At 35.2% G+C, this 20091-nt stretch overlaps 1 protein-coding gene across 7 annotated transcripts in view; it reads left to right on the forward strand.

The window, feature by feature from the left end:
• The window catches only part of LOC120413569 (tyrosine-protein kinase Btk29A), a 210904-nt gene that overhangs the window by 176141 nt on the left and 14672 nt on the right, over positions 1-20091 (forward strand). For all 7 annotated transcript variants that reach the window (XM_039574448.2, XM_039574450.2, XM_039574449.2 and 4 more), the window contains 2 exons: positions 4929-5338; positions 15981-16103. In XM_039574448.2, the coding sequence (XP_039430382.1) occupies positions 4929-5338; positions 15981-16103 (533 nt within the window). The remainder of the gene's footprint in view (positions 1-4928; positions 5339-15980; positions 16104-20091) is intronic.

Here is a 20091-nt window from a genome sequence, read left to right on the forward strand (position 1 = left end):
AGTTTCTTTCTTTTGCAAAACTGTGTTGCGTGCCAAACTCATTCATACAAAATGCCCGTAACTAATGTGTGCGTGTGTTTGTACCTAACGTCTTCACCGTAAAACAAAGGCAAACTGTCTGTACGCGGAAAAAAGTTCATCAATCGATTCTTGAAGGCAGTAAAAAAAAGATTTATATCCGACTCGGTCAAGCGTGAAATAAAGCTAAACTTTCCCGGCTCTCGAAGGGTCAATAATTTTCAAGTGTCTTTGCCCACTCTTTGGACTATTGGTTGTAGAGGCCCGTTAAAAAGTGGCTGTTTCCGGCGGGTAGTGCTCAACAATCGGCTGTCACGTGCTGTGCGTTAATCAATCAGTTTCGATGTTGACAGTAGGTTCACATGCAGGGTTGTAAACGGAAGTTGGTCTGCAACGTTGGATTCGTGGAAATGGATTGAGAGCGATAATTTTGAGATTTCTATGCTGAAATCTGAAAATTAAAATTAGTGTTTAGGAACTCAATCAAAACTAAAATTAATATGAAATTTAAAGTTTCAATTTAAACACAAAAACTAAATTTGAGGGCAATATATAATAGACTTAAAAATTGATAAATTATCTTCCAATTTTTAAACTTAAAAAAACAGACAGTAAATAATAAACATACAGCCGTTTTGCAAGATAAAAAAAAGCTTTTTAAAAGTTTTATTCAAATTGTTTCCATTATCAACTGACAAAATTGCGATCACTATTGGTCCGATTTACATTGTTTATAAATGTTCAGTTCACCTCTCTTCTTAAAATGTAATCCATAATGTTAGATTAGTTTAATGATGAATGGCTCGAAAATTTTCGAAACATTTGACAGTTTAAACTATTTTGCTAAATATTTTGTTAAAAAGCTAGCTATTGTCTCGGTATTTGTCAAAATAGTTTTAGATTACAAATTGTTTCTTCGCCCTTTTCAAATGTTGCTTCATAAAAGCCTTCTAATAATAAAAACAACGTTTTTTGTCGAAATTTTAATTGTTTGCTGGGCTGTTTTTTAGCAACGAATGACAAAGGTGGAAAGATAAGAGGTCGATTGGACAAAAGGTCCAAAGATTGGAAAAAGGTCATATCTAGAGTTTTTTTTTAATAGGTCCTATAAACATATGAAAGACAATAGTTTATAGGTCCTTTTCAAAAAAAACTCTGGATATGGACATAAGTCAAATGTGGAAAGTGGACAAAAGGTCGAAGATTTTTTTTGTTTTTGAAATTACGCATAAAGTTTCTGTTTTCAATTGTCAAATTAGCAATACAACAGCTTCTATTTTCAGAAAAATCGAATTTAAACTCTACCTGATAAAGAAACAAGAATGAATTAACTTAAAAGGAATATTTATGCTTAAAAGCGCAGAAAAAATCTCTGAAATATTACAGAATCAAGAATAAATTATTTTGAAAGAATTGCCATTTCTTATATAGTAGGGGAGAGTGGGGAGACTTGATCCCCGCGGACACTTGATCCCAAGCCTGTATCTCGTCAGCATGTGGGTAAAACAATTAGCTTTGTTCTAGAAAGTTGTGCGAAATTGACTAAAACTCATTGCAGAAAACAAAGAAAAAAATAAAAAATGTTTAGATTGAGTTACACACATTTTTCTAAAAGGTGCTGCAAAAAACTTCCAATAGATCTTTTTTGTTGTTTTGATAAGTACAGAAAACACTCAAAAATTATTCAAAAAAAATTGTTTATACATGAATTGTTTGATAAACATATCAACTCCAAAACCCTTACGCATTTGACGTTAAATTTATCGTCATACTATTTTTACAATCAATTGTTTAAAAAAGTGCGTTTAGAGAGACTTGATCCCTGCATTTTTACAGTCACTGGAATCAGCATCGAGATTAAATAATTGGGCTGGGTTTTCGTACATAGTTTCCTTTAGTATAGTTGTACATAACTTATTGCAGTTTGAACCATTTTTCAAAAGTTTTGTAAACAAAAATTACCAGCTTTTGTAAAAATGCTCAATTTTGGTCTAAAAAAGAAAATTTTAAGTTTTTAAATATTTTGCATGCTAAACTTGTTATATTTTGAACACAAACGTACAGGTTTAATGTGAAATTGCTGTAACTTATAGAAAATTAAAAGTTTGGATGAATAAGAAACATTTTGCTTAAGATTTCTTCAAAATGTTGAAAGGGGGATCAAATTACCCCCAACATTTTGAATATGCCGGTTTAAAATATTTTTTTAAAACGCTTGGCATGGTTCGAAGATTTTTTCTGATGAAATACCCTTATCAGCCAAACATAGTTGAATGTTTAAGCTTTCAATTCATGCAAAAAGTTCATAGTTTTGTGAGAAATTGACAGAGTTATGTGCGATACAAAAAAAGGGATCAAGTCTCCCCACTCTCCCCTACTTGTTCGGTAACTAGGCTGAGAACGTAGCCTAGTTATCAAATGCTGGCTCGCTAACTGGGCCGAACAAAAAATGCCGAGGGGTCAACCAATGCATTATGATTACTTAATAAAATATAAGTTACTTAAAGGGCTTATTTTTCAAGTATTCTTTGATTGTGACTTGAAATTTCACAAAAACAAACAAACAAAAAAAAACCTGATTTATTTATTACAAATGATTTTTGCTTCCATTGACCCCTCGTTCATTTTGGTTTATTTTTGTTTTTAGACGTTCGTCTCCTTTTTAATTATCGAGCGCCCAGTTAAACAACTTTCAGTTAGCGAACAAGTACTGTACATGTTTGAGTTCAGTTTTTTTTAAAAAGGTTTTTATAGAAATGCTCACGAACAAAAATTTGAAAAACTTTAAAAAACTAAATCAAAATTAAATAAATAAAGCAAATAAAAATAAATATCCATGAATTAAAAAAAATAAACTTATTCATCAATTGTTCACGTTTCTATGAATGGACAAAATTACAAATTAAAGCTGAATCATTAATAAATTGTAAATAAATATTATGAATAAATTAAAAAAAAAACAACATTTTACGGATTTTTTTGAATTCAACTCTCTCTTAAAACAATTTTTAAAACTGTTCACGATTGAAAGAATGAAAAATACTCCAAGCAAAACAAAGCAGCTGGAATGAATTATTTTAAAAGTATTTAAATTTCTTTAAAAAAAACAGTTCAAACTCAGTACGCTCACCGGAACCACGCACGACTGCTAGCAAAAAGTCATTTTTGTGACATCCTCATATTAAGATTGTTGCCTCAGATTTTTTAGAGATACAAAAAACTAATGAATTTTCTTAAATCATGTTAAGTTAATAAATTATTTAAGTCATGTTAAGGCCATTGCAAATAATATTAAAAGCACATATTTATATTTTTATAAAAAAAAAAAACATTGATTTGGGAAAATATGCATATTCTAATCAAATTTCTATTTTCGACCATTCAAATGTGTTTTCGACAATCATAGGGGTACATACTTGAAAAATGGCTAAATTTTCAAGGGTTTGTATGAGCACATTGAAACCCTTGTTCGAATCTGTTTCAGGGCATCAAAATAAACATTTTTATTTGTTGAAAAAAAAACAACTCAAAACATTTGGTCGATCCCTTTCCGAGATATACCAGTTTGAAATTGATAGTTTCTTAAAGCTTGGGCCACGATATCTCGAGACTGGATGGACCAAATTAGTTGAAATTTGGGTGAAGACTCCCAAGATATATCCTGTGTTCGAAGTCCGATTTTGAAATATTGTCCTTATAAAAATAAAAAACTGATTTTTTTTTTCTATGAAAAATCATTAAAATATTTTTTGTTTGGAAAAGTGTTTTGTTTTAAATCAGCTTTCGTCATGCACACGAAATATATCTTGCGATTCTTCATCTCAAATTTCAGCCAATTTGGTCAACCCAGTCTTAAGATGTACATATTTTTTCATACGAAGTTGTTAAAAATTAAGAGACTCTGAATTTAGGTTCACGAAAATTGTTAATATAAACTCGATTTCGGGAATTGCTCACTTGTAAAAAGCTCATGTCTTCCAAGTTTGGGTTGTTTCATGCTTGTTTGTCGATGTTAATGTGATTTGAAGCTATTCAATTTATTACAAAGCTCTTTTTTCAAACACTTTAAATCGCAGCAATTATTTTATCTGAACTCACTAATTATAATCTGTAACCATTTTGTCGAGAATTTCTTTGTCAGCAGGAAAATTCACAGAACTCACACTCTCTGCACCACTCAGTACCACTCCCCTGAGGCTCCAAAGCTCTCTGAAACAACGAAGACATAATTGCTCCGATTTGTCGATGTTATGATCGTTGGCATTTTTCATAACGTCTTTGCGCGAAATAATAAAAGGGGTTCCCCGCCCGAAGGCATTCCCATACGATTCCATACGGCTGGAAGACAAGGATGATGATCATGGCCAAGCCGCTCGTAACGATCATGGAACGCACATCCATCTAATTGCAAGTCGTTCCTCGGCGAGCAGTCGTGAAGAAGCTGTGCCACCGATGCTGGACTGACCACGCAGCTCAACCCCACATTCCAGTGGCATCCTGCTTCGGTTCTTGGACGCAAAGGATGAATGAAATGAGCGAGGAATGTTTGCCACGGAAAAGATTAAAATATTTGGAATTCCAAGTTGGCAGCAACACTTGGGGATCTAGTATGAGGGGTTGATCTCGGGGCCACCTATCTGATATTGTTTATTTTAAAATTGCCGGATTATTTTTCATAGCGTCGTATGAATTCTTACTATATTTGACTTTCCGTGTCAGTTCAATACAGCAAAATATTGAATGAAAAGGAACATCCCCCATTATTAGTGAATTATATCCCAGAAAGAAAAAAATAAAAACAAAATCAAAACACACCACGATCAGAGTTCACATTCCTCAATGATGAGTCTCCCGGCAAAGCAAAAAAATATCTGAAACATTTTTCTCTTCTCGCTTTTTTCCCTCCCCAGGTAACGGAAGTTCACCCGCCCAAAACTCGACCCGCAGCATCAGCCCCGCCACGCAGAGCCTCGGCGGCCAGCAGCAGCAGCCCCTGCCCCAGGCCAACGGCATCCATCTGCAGACGTCGACGTCCCATCTCCTGGTGGGTGCGGGTTCCGAGCGGACACTCCTCCAACAGCCGGCCCAGCAGCAGCAGCAGGGTTCCCAGTCCCCTTCGTCGCTGCAGGCTGCCACCTCCAACTCCTCGTCCCAGCAGTCGTCCCATTCACCGTCGCTGAGCCATCACGGAGTGCAGCCGCCGCAGTCACAGTCAGCGCAGCAACCTCACCTGCAACACCAGCAGTCCTCCCAGTCACACCACCTCAACAGCAGCTCCAGCAGCCTCGGCAACATTACGCCCACTTTTGCGCAGCCACAGGTATGAGAGCGAATGCCATTGGGATTTAATTGATTTGTGACAATATGGTTATTGGAGAATATAGTAATGAATACTTTGGATTTGATTTTTGCCTTCCTCACCTCAATGAGGAAAGGCTATAAAATCACTCGAAAAATGAACTTCTTTATTCGACCTCCTAGACCCACCTTCACGTATACCTATCGACTCAGAATCAAATTCTGAACAAATGTCTGTGCGTGTGTCTGGATGTGAGTCCGTGCACCCAAAAATATGCACTCGATTATCTCCGGACTGAACCAATTTAGACTGTTTTGGTCTCATTCGATCCGCCTTGGGGTCCCATAAGACCCTAGTTAATATTATGAAGATTAGACAAGTACATCAAAAGTTATGCTAAAAAACGGTTTTAGCTAAACTTCGGAAGATTGTAAAAAGGGTGGTTTTAGTAAGAAAACACGTCATGCTATATATTGTTAGAAAGGTATTTGAAAGACCTTTCCAAAAGATTGAAGATCTGACAACCCCCTCAAAAGTTATAATTACTTTTGTGTTTTCAATACACTTTTTTTGAGGCCTGATCTCAGATATTTTGATAAAAATACGTGTTATTTATACGCTGTGTAGTGTATTCACTTTATGCATGTGAGGAAGGCACCAACCACCTAAAGGTGGATTAAGTAACGTTTTTCTATAAAAATCATTTATTTATTATGACCAATTTCAATGTTATTTCAAGTTTTTATGCAAGCACGTCGCTTTTTTTAGTTTTTCTCTGTTTTTCTACTTTGTTGAACACTATCACACTCTAAAAACTCTACAAGGTTTCAGAAACATGAATTATTATTAGTTTTATTAAAGACACTTTACCAAGAAACTCGTAATTTTGGAATTGAAAATGTTTGGTAATTGCAGATTTAAAAAGAACTGTAACTCATTTTATTACAGTTGATTAACGGGAGCAGGCAGCGGTTTTAAAACAATTTGTCAACTTTTCCATGAAATATGTCTTTCAGGAAACATGATAATTATGAGAATTGTTCAAATTATCACTTTCTATTGAGCTATTTATCACTCGATTTGAGTTGAAAACGCCTTTTAAGAATTGTAGCTGATTGTCAAAGTGCTGATATGGCAACATCAGAGGAACGATGGAATTAGAAACTGTTCCTCCAGGTTTTCCTAAGGCCAGCCAGTCTTTTTTATGTTTTTTTTTTTTATCGAAGGGTAAAACAAAAATAAATCATGTAAATCATGTAAAATTTTAATGGTGGCCACTCAAATCGGGAAATCGAAAATGTCGGAAATTTTCCAAAATCCGCAAAAAACGAGAAAAAGTCGACAATTTTGTCAAAAACTTGGGAAAACCTAGGAATACCAAGCATAGGGGAAATAAATCCATTTTCGTCACACTAAACTTTTTGACCTATATTAACCACTTTTGCAGTTTTCTGGAACAAAACTTTCAGTTATATCTGCAATGGAAAGTTGCTTGCTCACTTTTATTTTAGGCTGTTTATTACCTTGGAATAGTCAGAAACACTTTATGAAACCGTTTAATAATTTTGTTTTTTTTTTTATATTTAAATCAATTGCTCATAACTTTGCATTTTAAATAAACATTAAAGGCTTGTTTAGAAATTAAATTCCTGATGCATATTGTATGACGGAATGTACTTCAGGCAGATTTTCATAATTATTTTATTTTTGACTATGTTTATTCAAATAAAACTATGACAATTAACTTTGAACAAGAACAAAACGTCGCTTCTGTGCTATCTTGTGACAAACGCCATTTTGGTCGAAAATGAGTTAATGATGGCGTTTCATTAAACTTAACAAACGCTACAAGATGCCATCACCCGATTTTTGAAATTCGTTTCCGTTTCCGGGATATCGTAGGGCACACTTGTGACATAGACCAATTTCTCAACAAATTTTCTGTGCTATCTTGTGACACGTGCAGGGGCAAAAGCAAGCTATAAAACTGTATGGTACCAACAGATGTCACTACACATTTATGTCTAATTTTATAACACCACGTATCACAAGATAGCACAATTTTTTTGAATTGAAAGTGTACTACGTGTCACAAGTGTGTTCCTATGAATTAATTAAAGGGCTCGTTGAATGTTGATGGTGATTTGTATGGCGGTTGTCACAAGTGTGCCACCAATATTTGGATGGTGATTTGTATGGCGGTTGTCACAAGTGTGCCACCAATATTTGGATGGTGATTTGTATGGCGGTTGTCACAAGTGTGCCACCAATATTTTGATGGCGTTTTGTATGGCCGTTGTCACAAGTGTGCCACCAATATTTGGATGGTGATTTGTATGGCGGTTGTCACAAGTGTGCCACCAATATTTTGATGGCGTTTTGTATGGCCGTTGTCACAAGTGTGCCACCAATATTTGGATGGTGATTTGTATGGCGGTTGTCACAAGTGTGCCACCAATATTTTGATGGCGTTTTGTATGGCCGTTGTCACAAGTGTGCCACCAATATTTTGATGGCGTTTTGTATGGCCGTTGTCACAAGTGTGCCACCAATATTTGGATGGTGATTTGTATGGCGGTTGTCACAAGTGTGCCACCAATATTTTGATGGCGTTTTGTATGGCCGTTGTCACAAGTGTGCCACCAATATTTGGATGGTGATTTGTATGGCGGTTGTCACAAGTGTGCCACCAATATTTTGATGGCGTTTTGTATGGCCGTTGTCACAAGTGTGCCACCAATATTTGGATGGTGATTTGTATGGCGGTTGTCACAAGTGTGCCACCAATATTTGGATGGTGATTTGTATGGCGGTTGTCACAAGTGTGCCACCAATATTTGGATGGTGATTTGTATGGCGCTTGTCACAAGTGTGCCACCAATATTTGGATGGTGATTTGTATGGCGCTTGTCACAAGTGTGCCACCAATATTTGGATGGTGATTTGTATGGCGGTTGTCACAAGTGTGCCACCAATATTTTGATGGCGTTTTGTATGGCCGTTGTCACAAGTGTGCCACCAATATTTGGATGGTGATTTGTATGGCGCTTGTCACAAGTGTGCCACCAATATTTGGATGGTGATTTGTATGGCGGTTGTCACAAGTGTGCCACCAATATTTGGATGGTGATTTGTATGGCGCTTGTCACAAGTGTGCCACCAATATTTGGATGGTGATTTGTATGGCGGTTGTCACAAGTGTGCCACCAATATTTTGATGGCGTTTTGTATGGTCGTTGTCACAAGTGTGCCACCAATATTTGGATGGTGATTTGTATGGCGCTTGTCACAAGTGTGCCACCAATATTTGGATGGTGATTTGTATGGCGGTTGTCACAAGTGTGCCACCAATATTTGGATGGTGATTTGTATGGCGCTTGTCACAAGTGTGCCACCAATATTTGGATGGTGATTTGTATGGCGGTTGTCACAAGTGTGCCACCAATATTTGGATGGTGATTTGTTTGGCGGTTGTCACAAGTGTGCCACCAATATTTTGATGGCGTTTTGTATGGTCGTTGTCACAAGTGTGCCACCAATATTTGGATGGTGATTTGTATGGCGCTTGTCACAAGTGTGCCACCAATATTTGGATGGTGATTTGTATGGCGGTTGTCACAAGTGTGCCACCAATATTTGGATGGTGATTTGTATGGCGCTTGTCACAAGTGTGCCACCAATATTTGGATGGTGATTTGTATGGCGGTTGTCACAAGTGTGCCACCAATATTTGGATGGTGATTTGTATGGCGCTTGTCACAAGTGTGCCACCAATATTTGGATGGTGATTTGTATGGCGGTTGTCACAAGTGTGCCACCAATATTTTGATGGCGTTTTGTATGGTCGTTGTCACAAGTGTGCCACCAATATTTGGATGGTGATTTGTATGGCGCTTGTCACAAGTGTGCCACCAATATTTGGATGGTGATTTGTATGGCGGTTGTCACAAGTGTGCCACCAATATTTGGATGGTGATTTGTATGGCGCTTGTCACAAGTGTGCCACCAATATTTGGATGGTGATTTGTATGGCGGTTGTCACAAGTGTGCCACCAATATTTGGATGGTGATTTGTATGGCGCTTGTCACAAGTGTGCCACCAATATTTGGATGGTGATTTGTATGGCGGTTGTCACAAGTGTGCCACCAATATTTGGATGGTGATTTGTATGGCGGTTGTCACAAGTGTGCCACCAATATTTGGATGGTGATTTGTATGGCGGTTGTCACAAGTGTGCCACCAATATAACATGCATTACACCGTAACATTCGTTACACCGTAACATTGTTATACCGCATCATTCGTTACACCGCATCATTCGTTACACCGTAACATTCGTTACACCGTAGTATGGTCACACCCTAACATTGTTACACCGCAATATTCGTTACACCGTAACATTTCTTCACACCGTAGTTTGGTTACACCGTGACATAGTTACACTGTAATATGATTACACCGTAACATTATTACACCGCAACAATCGTTACACTGTAACATTCGTTACACCGTAGTATGATTACACCGTAACCTTGTTACACCACAACATTCAGTACACCGTTACTTTCGTTACACCGTAACATAGTTACATAGTAATATGATTACACCGTTACATTGTCACACCGCAACATTCGTTACACTGTAACATTCGTTACATCGTAGTATGATTACACCGTAGTATGATTACACCGTAAAATGGTTACACCACAACATTCATAACACCGTTACTTTTGTTACACCGTTACATTGTTACACCGTAACATTTCTTCACACCGTAGTTTGGTTACACCGTAAAATAGTTACACCGTACATTGTTACTCCGCAACATTCGTTACACCGTAACATTCGTTACACTGTAACATTCGTTACACCGTAGTATGATTACACCGTAAAATGGTTACACCACAACATTCATTACACCGTTACTTTCGTTACACCGTAACATTGTTACACCGTAACATTGTTACACCGTAGCATTGTTACACCATAACCATGTTACACCGCAATATTCGTTACACCGTAACATTTCTTCACACCGTAGTTTGGTTACTCCGTAACATTGTTACACCGTACATTGTTACTCCGCTACATTCGTTACACCGTAACATTCGTTACACCGTAACATTCGTTACACCTTAGTTTGCCATCAAAATATTGGTGGCACACTTGTGACAACCGCCATACAAATCTCCATCCAAATATTGGTGGCACACTTGTGACAACGACCATACAAAACGCCATCAATATATTGGTGGCACACTTGTGACAACCGCCATACAAATCACCATCCAAATATTGGTGGCACACTTGTGACAACGACCATACAAAACGCCATCAATACATTGGTGGCACACTTGTGACAACCGCCATACAAATCACCATCCAAATATTGGTGGCACACTTGTGACAAGCGCCATACAAATCACCATCCAAATATTGGTGGCACACTTGTGACAACGACCATACAAAACGCCATCAAAATATTGGTGGCACACTTGTGACAACCGCCATACAAATCTCCATCCAAATATTGGTGGCACACTTGTGACAACGACCATACAAAACGCCATCAATATATTGGTGGCACACTTGTGACAACCGCCATACAAATCTCCATCCAAATATTGGTGGCACACTTGTGACAACGACCATACAAAACGCCATCAAAGTATTGGTGGCACACTTGTGACAACCGCCATACAAATCACCATCCAAATATTGGTGGCACACTTGTGACAACTGCCATACAAATCACCGCCCAAATATTGGTGGCACACTTGTGACAACGACCATACAAAACGCCATCAATATATTGGTGGCACACTTGTGACAACCGCCATACAAATCACCATCCAAATATTGGTGGCACACTTGTGACAACGACCATACAAAACGCCATCAAAATATTGGTGGCACACTTGTGACAACCGCCATACAAATCTCCATCCAAATATTGGTGGCACACTTGTGACAACGACCATACAAAACGCCATCAATATATTGGTGGCACACTTGTGACAACCGCCATACAAATCACCATCCAAATATTGGTGGCACACTTGTGACAACCGCCATACAAATCACCATCCAAATATTGGTGGCACACTTGTGACAACCGCCATACAAATCACCATCCAAATATTGGTGGCACACTTGTGACAACGACCATACAAAACGCCATCAACATTCAACGAGCTTTTTAATTAATTCGTAGAAACACACTTGTGACACGTAGTACATTTTCAATTCGAAAATTTTGTGCTATCTTGTTACACGTTGATCTGCCATAAATCATAGGTTTGTGTCTAGAATGAAATAATTTTCCATCCGGGGTTATTGTCTTTGCTTTTCGGATATGCGGGAAAACCTTTGATTATCAGGGGTTTTCTCGATTTTCCAACTTTCTTTTGATTGTATTTGTTGAAAGCGTGTTGAATGTTTTGATTTTTTGTATTTTCCAATAATTTTTGTATGAATTTAGTTGATTAAAATTACTTTTAGTGCCATTTTACCAGCAGTCACGAAAATAGCCGGAAAATCCAAGAAAATCGGGAAAATTTTAACTTTTTATTCCAAAAAATAAAAAAAATTAATAGTTTCTACAGAATGACAACATTGGATTTAAAAATAATATTATTTAAGTTCATAAAAACATCAATTTGATGTTAACTTAGTTTGTATGGGAATTCTGGGCACACTTGTGACACGTAGTACATTTTTTACTTTCAGGGCACACTTGTGACACGTGCTTTTCTGATTTTTGTATACTTTCTGTACTATATCTTTTAGTAGTTGTTACTAAATGAGTTCATACTTGGAGCGTTTGTTGAGTGATAGTGTACGAACCGATCGCTTCATCCAGAATGATTCTATCAGTAACTGATGTGAAGATAATTAACTTCAAACTTTAAAAATCGATTTACTCGAAAAGTACTAAATGGCGTTTGTCACAAGATAGCACAGAAGCGACGAAAACTAATAAAAAAAATTTTTAGACCTAATGGGCAAGTAGCAATTTGCCAAGAAAAAAGTGTAGAGTGATATATTTTTTTGCATTATTTCTAAATAAAAAGGACAAAGTGAATTATTCTTCCCCACCAAAATGAAGATAATGACAGCAAGAATCATTTTCAAGTGGCAGATTACTGCCAGTTTTGGTGAAATGCACAATTTCGTTGAATTAAGTTTGATAGACCCAAAATAGATACTAAGCCCAAAATAGGGACAAATACCCTATTTTGTTTATGTTTTTCACATCGTTTACATTTTTCAAAAAAAATATTTACGATCCAAATGGAGTTTGCCATTTTTTTCTGCAGTTATTCAACGTATTTACGTAAAATTTTCTATAAGCGTGTATAAAAATAGATAAAAACTGATCTTTATTTATTCGCAAAACTTAACTTTTCAATACAATCCAAATTTTTATTTAATCTTCTCAATTTTTTGTTTGCATGATATGAGAGTTAATGCATGAGTAAAACTGTCTCTTGCATTGAATAAATACACAACCAATGATTTATAAATTTAATATCAAAATCTATAAAATTGGAAAAGCTTGGTAAAAAAACATATTTTTACACGATTTTCTAAAAAAGAATATTAACTGTAAACGTAACAATTTTATTTATTTATTTATTTCATCTTTGGCACTCGCCGCAAAGACTACTAGTGATTTAAGCTTTTTTTAATCGTTTTAAATATATATTTTTTAGAATATTTTTTTATTTTTTTTCCTGTTTGAAGTTTTAATAAATTGGTTGTTAAATTTCTTGTTTTACTGTAATTGTCATAACTTAATTTATTAGAATTAATTTAGAAATTTTGACTTCTAATATGCAATGTTGATTTGAAGTCATTCTTTCGGTAAGAAATGTCTATTATTTGAAGTTGTGGAAAAGTCGAGAATTTGGAAATGGTATTTTTCGTGGCCACCCTGAATGTACAGTGTACAACTGTAAACTATTTCAAATGCATTTTAAATCGTTGATTTCTCCAATTCATATCGAAGCGGATTTTTTTAGACTGTTAAACCGGCCTAATACTGAGAATAAAAAACTAAAGAAAAAACATTAACAAGAGAAGTAAAGTTTTTCGTAGAACAAAAGTTGATCAAAATGACCACCTAAACAAGGAGATAATATTTTGCTAAAAAAAATTGGGCAGTAGATGGTTGATTTCCTGATTTGTTTGTTTAAAAAATGCATTAAGATAACGATTTAAAACATATTTGTAGATATACGAGCAATTTTTCTTAAACATTATTTCCGTGTTTTTCTTGACTTTAAGATTAATCGACTCTCCGAAATTTCGATTATCTGGAGGTTTTTTTTCGGAAAATCGAATGAAGTACAAAAAATGTTTCGATTTTTTTATTTCTCACTTTTAACTTATAGGTCTGCGACGATCGCGATCAAATTTAATTGGTAAATTGCCTGTTAAATTTATAATATATTTTCGAATCACTTGAGCAACTCAATATGATAAGATTTGAACTCAACGACCCTAAAATAAGCTAACGAAAAAATATATTCGCTATTCGATTCTCCAAAGATACCATTCTTTAGAGTAATATTTTGTTGAGGTAGTTTTAATGGATATTTGGATATTTATCTAAATTGGGAATACTTTCATTAAAATGAAGAAAAAAATCCTGAAAATGTACTTCGATATCATTTCAGTCTTAGAACCAGGCTTATTTTTAAAGAAGAATTAAAATGTTTGTTTACTCATTTTCAGTCAAATTTGGACATACAAAAAATGGGTTTTTGCCTTTTATCAAGAAGTATTTAACAAGCACCAAACAAGCCTTTTAGAATTTGTATGATTTTGAGCAATGTGAAGAATTTTGTAAATTATTAACATAATTATTTAATTTGACGTGATTTTACGGGATTTCTCGGAAAGACTTAAATTTCAAAGATTTTTCTAAACCTACAGTTCACAAAAAAAAAACAAATAATGGTAGTATTACATCTGGAAATAGTGACAGATTTTGTATGAAAAATGTGTTATTATTAGGAACTGGCAATATTTTCATTAGTTTCTGTTGAATTTTACATTTTACACATTTTTTACGTATATTTCTCAAAGAACAAGTAATATTAAATTAACCAAATTTTGTACATTCCAAACTAAATTTTTTTTGTGTTTTATTTTTTTATTTTTCTTAATTGTTTTTTGTCATGCAGGTAATCAAATTCTTCAATAATTTCCTAACGGTTTCCACCTGACCCATAACCCAATCCCAATATTGATTAACGCTCTTCAGATTGGAATCTAAATGATCGCCCCATGCGGCTAATAAAAATGCTACCACCTCACAGAATTTAAATGCTTTTTCACCCAATTAAATGCCCTTTCGAACAAACCAATTTTCTCTCTCCACCGCCAACCTTCTGCCGGCCCGAGATAGAACCTTATCGACGATTTCTGATCTCCACTTGGTCGTCGTGCGCACGTGATTCCTGGAAGAAAGTCGTAAAAGTGCTCGCTCTCCCCGCACCTTCAAAATCGATCATCTCAGCCCTTTTTTACACGCTCTCACTAAGGGTCGTTGATGGCAGAGGAGGAAAAACGGTGATTAGCGACCATTCATGCATTAAAAATAATATCTAATCATCGTTCATCGGAAGATGGGTTTGGGGTGATGCTCGAGAAGGGGGGAAAAGGAGAAAAAAAGCATCATTTAAGAACACATAAACGTGTGTTGGCTTGGCACACATAACGTACGAAAAATCGTGAGAAAAGTTGGTTGGTCGCAATGGGCTTCGAAAGGCTTGATCAAAATATAGGAATTTGATAATCACGCAGAGACGGCGATGTGCTGCATGTGATGCATTCACCTGTGGGATTGGTCAATCTTGTTTTTGAATATTTTTTTTTTAAATTGTTTTCAGTGTTTTTTTTTAATTTTTTCTAGAATTACTAAAATTTACTGAAATTAAGTAAGATTGAACTCAAGTTTTTTTTTCAAAATCATTCAACTTTTCCAATATCAAAAGGTAAAAAATGCAAACATGACAAAAAGAAACTTGCAAACCAATCGACTCACACGAAAAGTGACTCAACTTAGATTGTGTTTTATTTAACTTCTCTGCAGCATCCCGCCAAAAAAGACGATGAATTGGATTGTTGTTTTTGCCGGCTCTTCTTCTTTTTGCAAGTCAAATTTATGTGATCGAATGGGGAAAAAGTTTGGAATTCTATGGCCTTGGTTCAGCTTGGTTTTTGCCTTCTCGAATTGTTATTGGGTTTTTTGCCATGGGAAGTCGTACAAAAAGAATTTCGGTATAGGATTAGACAGAAGAAAAAGTATCAAGTTTCGTTGAAACCACCCATTTTCATAATCTAGGTGATCGATTTCTTAGTTTTTATTTGCTGAGGTGGTCTTCGTGATCATGATATTAATTAATTTTTCAGTGTCCAACTTTTCAAGCAAAAACTACCCTTGTGGAGGTCAAACCATCAGACTGCAAACTTCTCAGAATTTCTTCAACTTATCACATAATTTATATCGCACAACCCTTTCCTGCATAATTACCGATTGTCACAAATTACCCAAAACCGTCAATTAACTTTCTGATTCATGTGCGATTTCCGTCCAAACTCAACCGAATCCTTTTTTTTCTTCTCTTTTCAATCCCTAAAAAAACGGCGCAGTCCCCCAGTCACTCGTTCAAAACGGCGTCCATCAACGGTGCAGGTCATCATACGAACGGAGGCGAGTTAAATATGCCCGGTGGTCCGACAGCAGCGCCCGGAACACCGAATTCAAAGGCCAAGGTACGTGGTACACAACCATTCTCGGGGGAACTCTGCGACGTCCCGTCTTAGAGCTAATTTAATTTGCATTCTAATTTAAAATGTTACGCAAAAGATGCAACACTGCTTCCTTCTTTCTTTCCTTTTGTTTTTTTTTATTGTGTGCTGACAGTGCTCTGCCCGTGACGAAATGTGGGCAATGCACTTTGTTAAGGGAGAGCACACTGTTTTTTTGCCAATCTAAAATGTCGACTTCCTTTCCATGGACACCAGCATTATGTTTTAGATTAATCGTCACTTTAAGTTTCCGGTGACGATGACCAGGGCAGTAACTTCTTAGAATGAATATGTGAGAAGTGTGCGAGTAAAAAAAAAGATTTAAAATTGAAATATTTAAAAACGTTTTGGGTACATTTTGGTTTTCTATGAAAAATTATCATTAAAACCCGAAATATGACCAAAATTGATTTGTTGACACTTTGGCACAATTCTGAGGGCAGATACAGATTCAGCGGGCAAAATTACATGGAAAACATATAGTTGGACAATTTTTGAATTTCATTAGGGTGGTCCCAAACACTTTTCTCTTGAAAATTAGACATTTTTAGATGAAGATATCTCGATTTTAAAGAAAAATACTCCTGGGATTTTTTCAGCGCTTATAGTGCTAGATCTCCTCTTCCGAATGCAATTTGGCGCTTAAAATTTGGCCTGCGCCTTTTTGAAATGTTTGAGTCTAAAATTTGCATCTCTTTTACCTTAAAATAGCTGTAACTTTTGACCCTTAAGTTCAAATTGATTTGTCAAAAAATTAAAATGTTCGATTTTTAGAGCTCTAAAAGTGCTTCCAACATTACTTTTCTCTAAAACTTAACCCTGAATTCCTACGTTCAAAAAACTGATTTTTAAAGGTTTGCTCAGATGCATTTTGATAAATTTGGTCATAGAAGGTGAAGATTGTGAGATAAAATTTTGGTGTCTTCGACAAAGTTGCTTGAATTGGTGAGCCCAACAACTTTCTAGAAGAGCAATTTTCTACCAAAACCGGAAATGGATTTTATTTGTATTTTTTTATTTGGCTCAAACTTTGTGGGGGCCTTCCCTATGACCAAATAAGCTATTTTGTGTCATTGGTTCACCCATACAAGTCTCCATGAAATTTTGGCTGTTGTCCATACAAAAATGGTAAGTAAATATTCAAACAGCTGTAACTTTTGAGTGAATTTTCTGATCAATTTGGTGTCTTAGCAAAGTTGTTGGTATTGTTGAGGACTTTTGAGAAAAAATAGGTACACGGAAAAAAAATTTGCAGATTTTTTAATCAACTTTTTTTTCACTAAAACTCAATTTCCCAAAATACGTATTTTTTGATTTTCGAGATTTTTTGATATGTTTTAGGGGACAAAAATCCGCAACTTTTGAGCCATAGAGAAAACATGGTCAAAAAATCTGCCGCCGAGCTATGAATTTTTGAAAAAATAGTGATTTTTGGAAAAAATCGAAATTTCATGAGTCATTAGAAAATGGTTATATTGGTGAGATTAAGAAAACTTCAATTTTCGTGTTTCTTTTTCTTAAAGCGGCTCTCTCTCAGCAACCCGAGGTCCAATCTTCAATGTCTCTTAGACAATTTTATAGCAAATTTTCTGAACTTTTCAAAAAAAATATTTTCAGAAATGGTCACTTATGGTCACTATTTTTAAAAATTAAAAAAACTGCAAATATTTCGCTAAAATCAAACTTTCGGTGGCTATATCTTGAAAACGGAGCCCTTTATCAAAAAATCTGTAAAGTACTTTTCGATTGCAAATTCAATTTTGCATTAAAAAATAATGTCAAACTTGTTTTTGCATGAAACTTCGATTTTTTCCAAAAATCACTGTTTTTTTCAAAAAATCATAACTCGGCGGCAGATTTTTTGACCATGTTTCTCTATGGCTCAAAAGTTGCGGATTTTTGTCCCCTAAAACATATCAAAAAATCTCGAAAATCAAAAAATACATATTTTGGGAAATTGAGTTTTAGTAAAAAAAAAGTTGATTAAAAAATCTGCAATTTTTTTTCCGTGTACCTATTTTTTCTCAAAAGTCCTCAACAATACCTACAACTTTGCCGAAGACACCAAATTGATCAGAAAATTCACTCAAAAGTTACAGCTGTTTGAATATTTACATACCATTTTTGTATGGACAGCAGCCAAAATTGTATGGAGACTTGTATAAATGAACCATTCACACAAAATAGCTTATTTGGTCATAGGGAAGGCTCTCACAAAGTTTAAGTCAAATAAAAAAATACAAAAAATAAAAATGGTCGAAATCGGCCGATTTCGTAGAGACTTGCTCAGAAGACGAAAAAAATCCCAAAAATATTCCTGAAAAGTTAGATTTTCAAAATCACCCTAATCGTGAACCACCCTAATTTTTAACCAAACCAAAAGTTGCCCTTTTCCATTTGCAACAATTCTTCTGAAGACACCAATGCTCCAAAACTTCACCATTTTTCGGAAAATCCATTTTCCACTTAATTTTGCGATCTGGACCACTGTGCAATGTACGTGCTAAAAAATATTGTTTTTGCAACATATTTCATAACTTACTTCAGACTCTATTATCCACAGGCCACGTAAAAAATCTTTTTGGATGATCAATTCTTCAGGAAATTTATTCACAAAAAGTAGTTTATGCAACAATTTGCAAAAAGAAGATTATTTTAGCACGAAGTTCACCGAGTTGGATAAATACGACGAGTTCTGAACAAATCAAGTTTTGCAACGAGTTCCATACAACATTTTTTGTAATTCCGAAAAACACCCATTGAGTGAAATTTTAAGTCAAATTTTTATGTATTTTGTTAATAAATCGTTTAAATCAAAAAAATGTTGAAAAGTGTTTCTTTTCGAAACAAGTGCTAAAAAATTAAACTTTTCAGCACCCATTTTTGAAAAGTGTTACTGTTCGATTCTGTTATTTTTGGTATAGGAAAGTAGGCTATTTTGTCGTTCAAGAATGACAGGAAAAGTAAGTAGTTTCACGATGGAATTGCAAAAAAAAATTTTCGCAATTCCTTCTAGAATGGAATTTGTGTGCTTAAAACCAAAAAGTATTGAAAAATGTTACTTAGTATCGAAAAGTAGTAGTTCTTAGTTCAACTTTTCAGCACCCATTACAGGCTGAAAAGTACAACTTTTCAGTACTGGTATTGAAAGGTACTAATTTTCCATTCATTTTTTTTTATTTGTAAGGAAAAGAAGACCGTTGCGTTTAATGCAAAAAATATATTTTTGCAATTCCGCTGTGAAATTGTCAACTTTTACTGTCCTTCTGCTAATCAGCCTACTTTTCCCTACTAAACATAACAGAATGGAAAATTAATACCTTTCAATACCAGTGCTGAAGTGTTCTAATTTTCAGCACTAAAATAGGTGCTGAAAAGTTGAACTTTTCAACACTGGTATCGAAAAGTATTATTTTTCAATATTTTTTATTTTGAACGGTGAATTTACTGAACACATAGATGATAGACATAAAACTCCATTCAAAAAACGTTTAACGAAATTGCAAAAAAAAATTTGTAAGCAAAATAAGGCATCGAAATAGTAGTTTATGCAACAAGTTGCAAAATTTGATTTTTTCAGCACTCGTCGTATTTATCCAACTCGGAAAACCTCGTTGGGCAAATGTACGACTCGGGCTGAAAAAATCTTCTTTTTGCAACTTGTTGCATAAACTACTATTTCGATGCATTATTTTTTATTGTACATTTCGAATTTGACTCCAACACTACTCTAAAGTAATTTAGAATATTAAAATCCAAGATGGCGGCCAATACGGCGGTGATAAAAAATTGAGAAAATGCATTTTATATGCAACCAATCAAAACCACATAAAAAAATTTCAATATTTGATAATGATTTTTGATTCTTTAGTCGAAACCTTCAGAAAAACGAGGCTTCGGATAATCAAGTCTAGACTGTTTTCAAAAATTGTCCCAAAAAAAAACAATTTAT

This window comes from Culex pipiens, chromosome 2 (genome assembly GCF_016801865.2).
Source record: "Culex pipiens pallens isolate TS chromosome 2, TS_CPP_V2, whole genome shotgun sequence".
In the NCBI taxonomy this organism is placed as follows: Eukaryota; Metazoa; Arthropoda; class Insecta; order Diptera; family Culicidae; genus Culex; species Culex pipiens.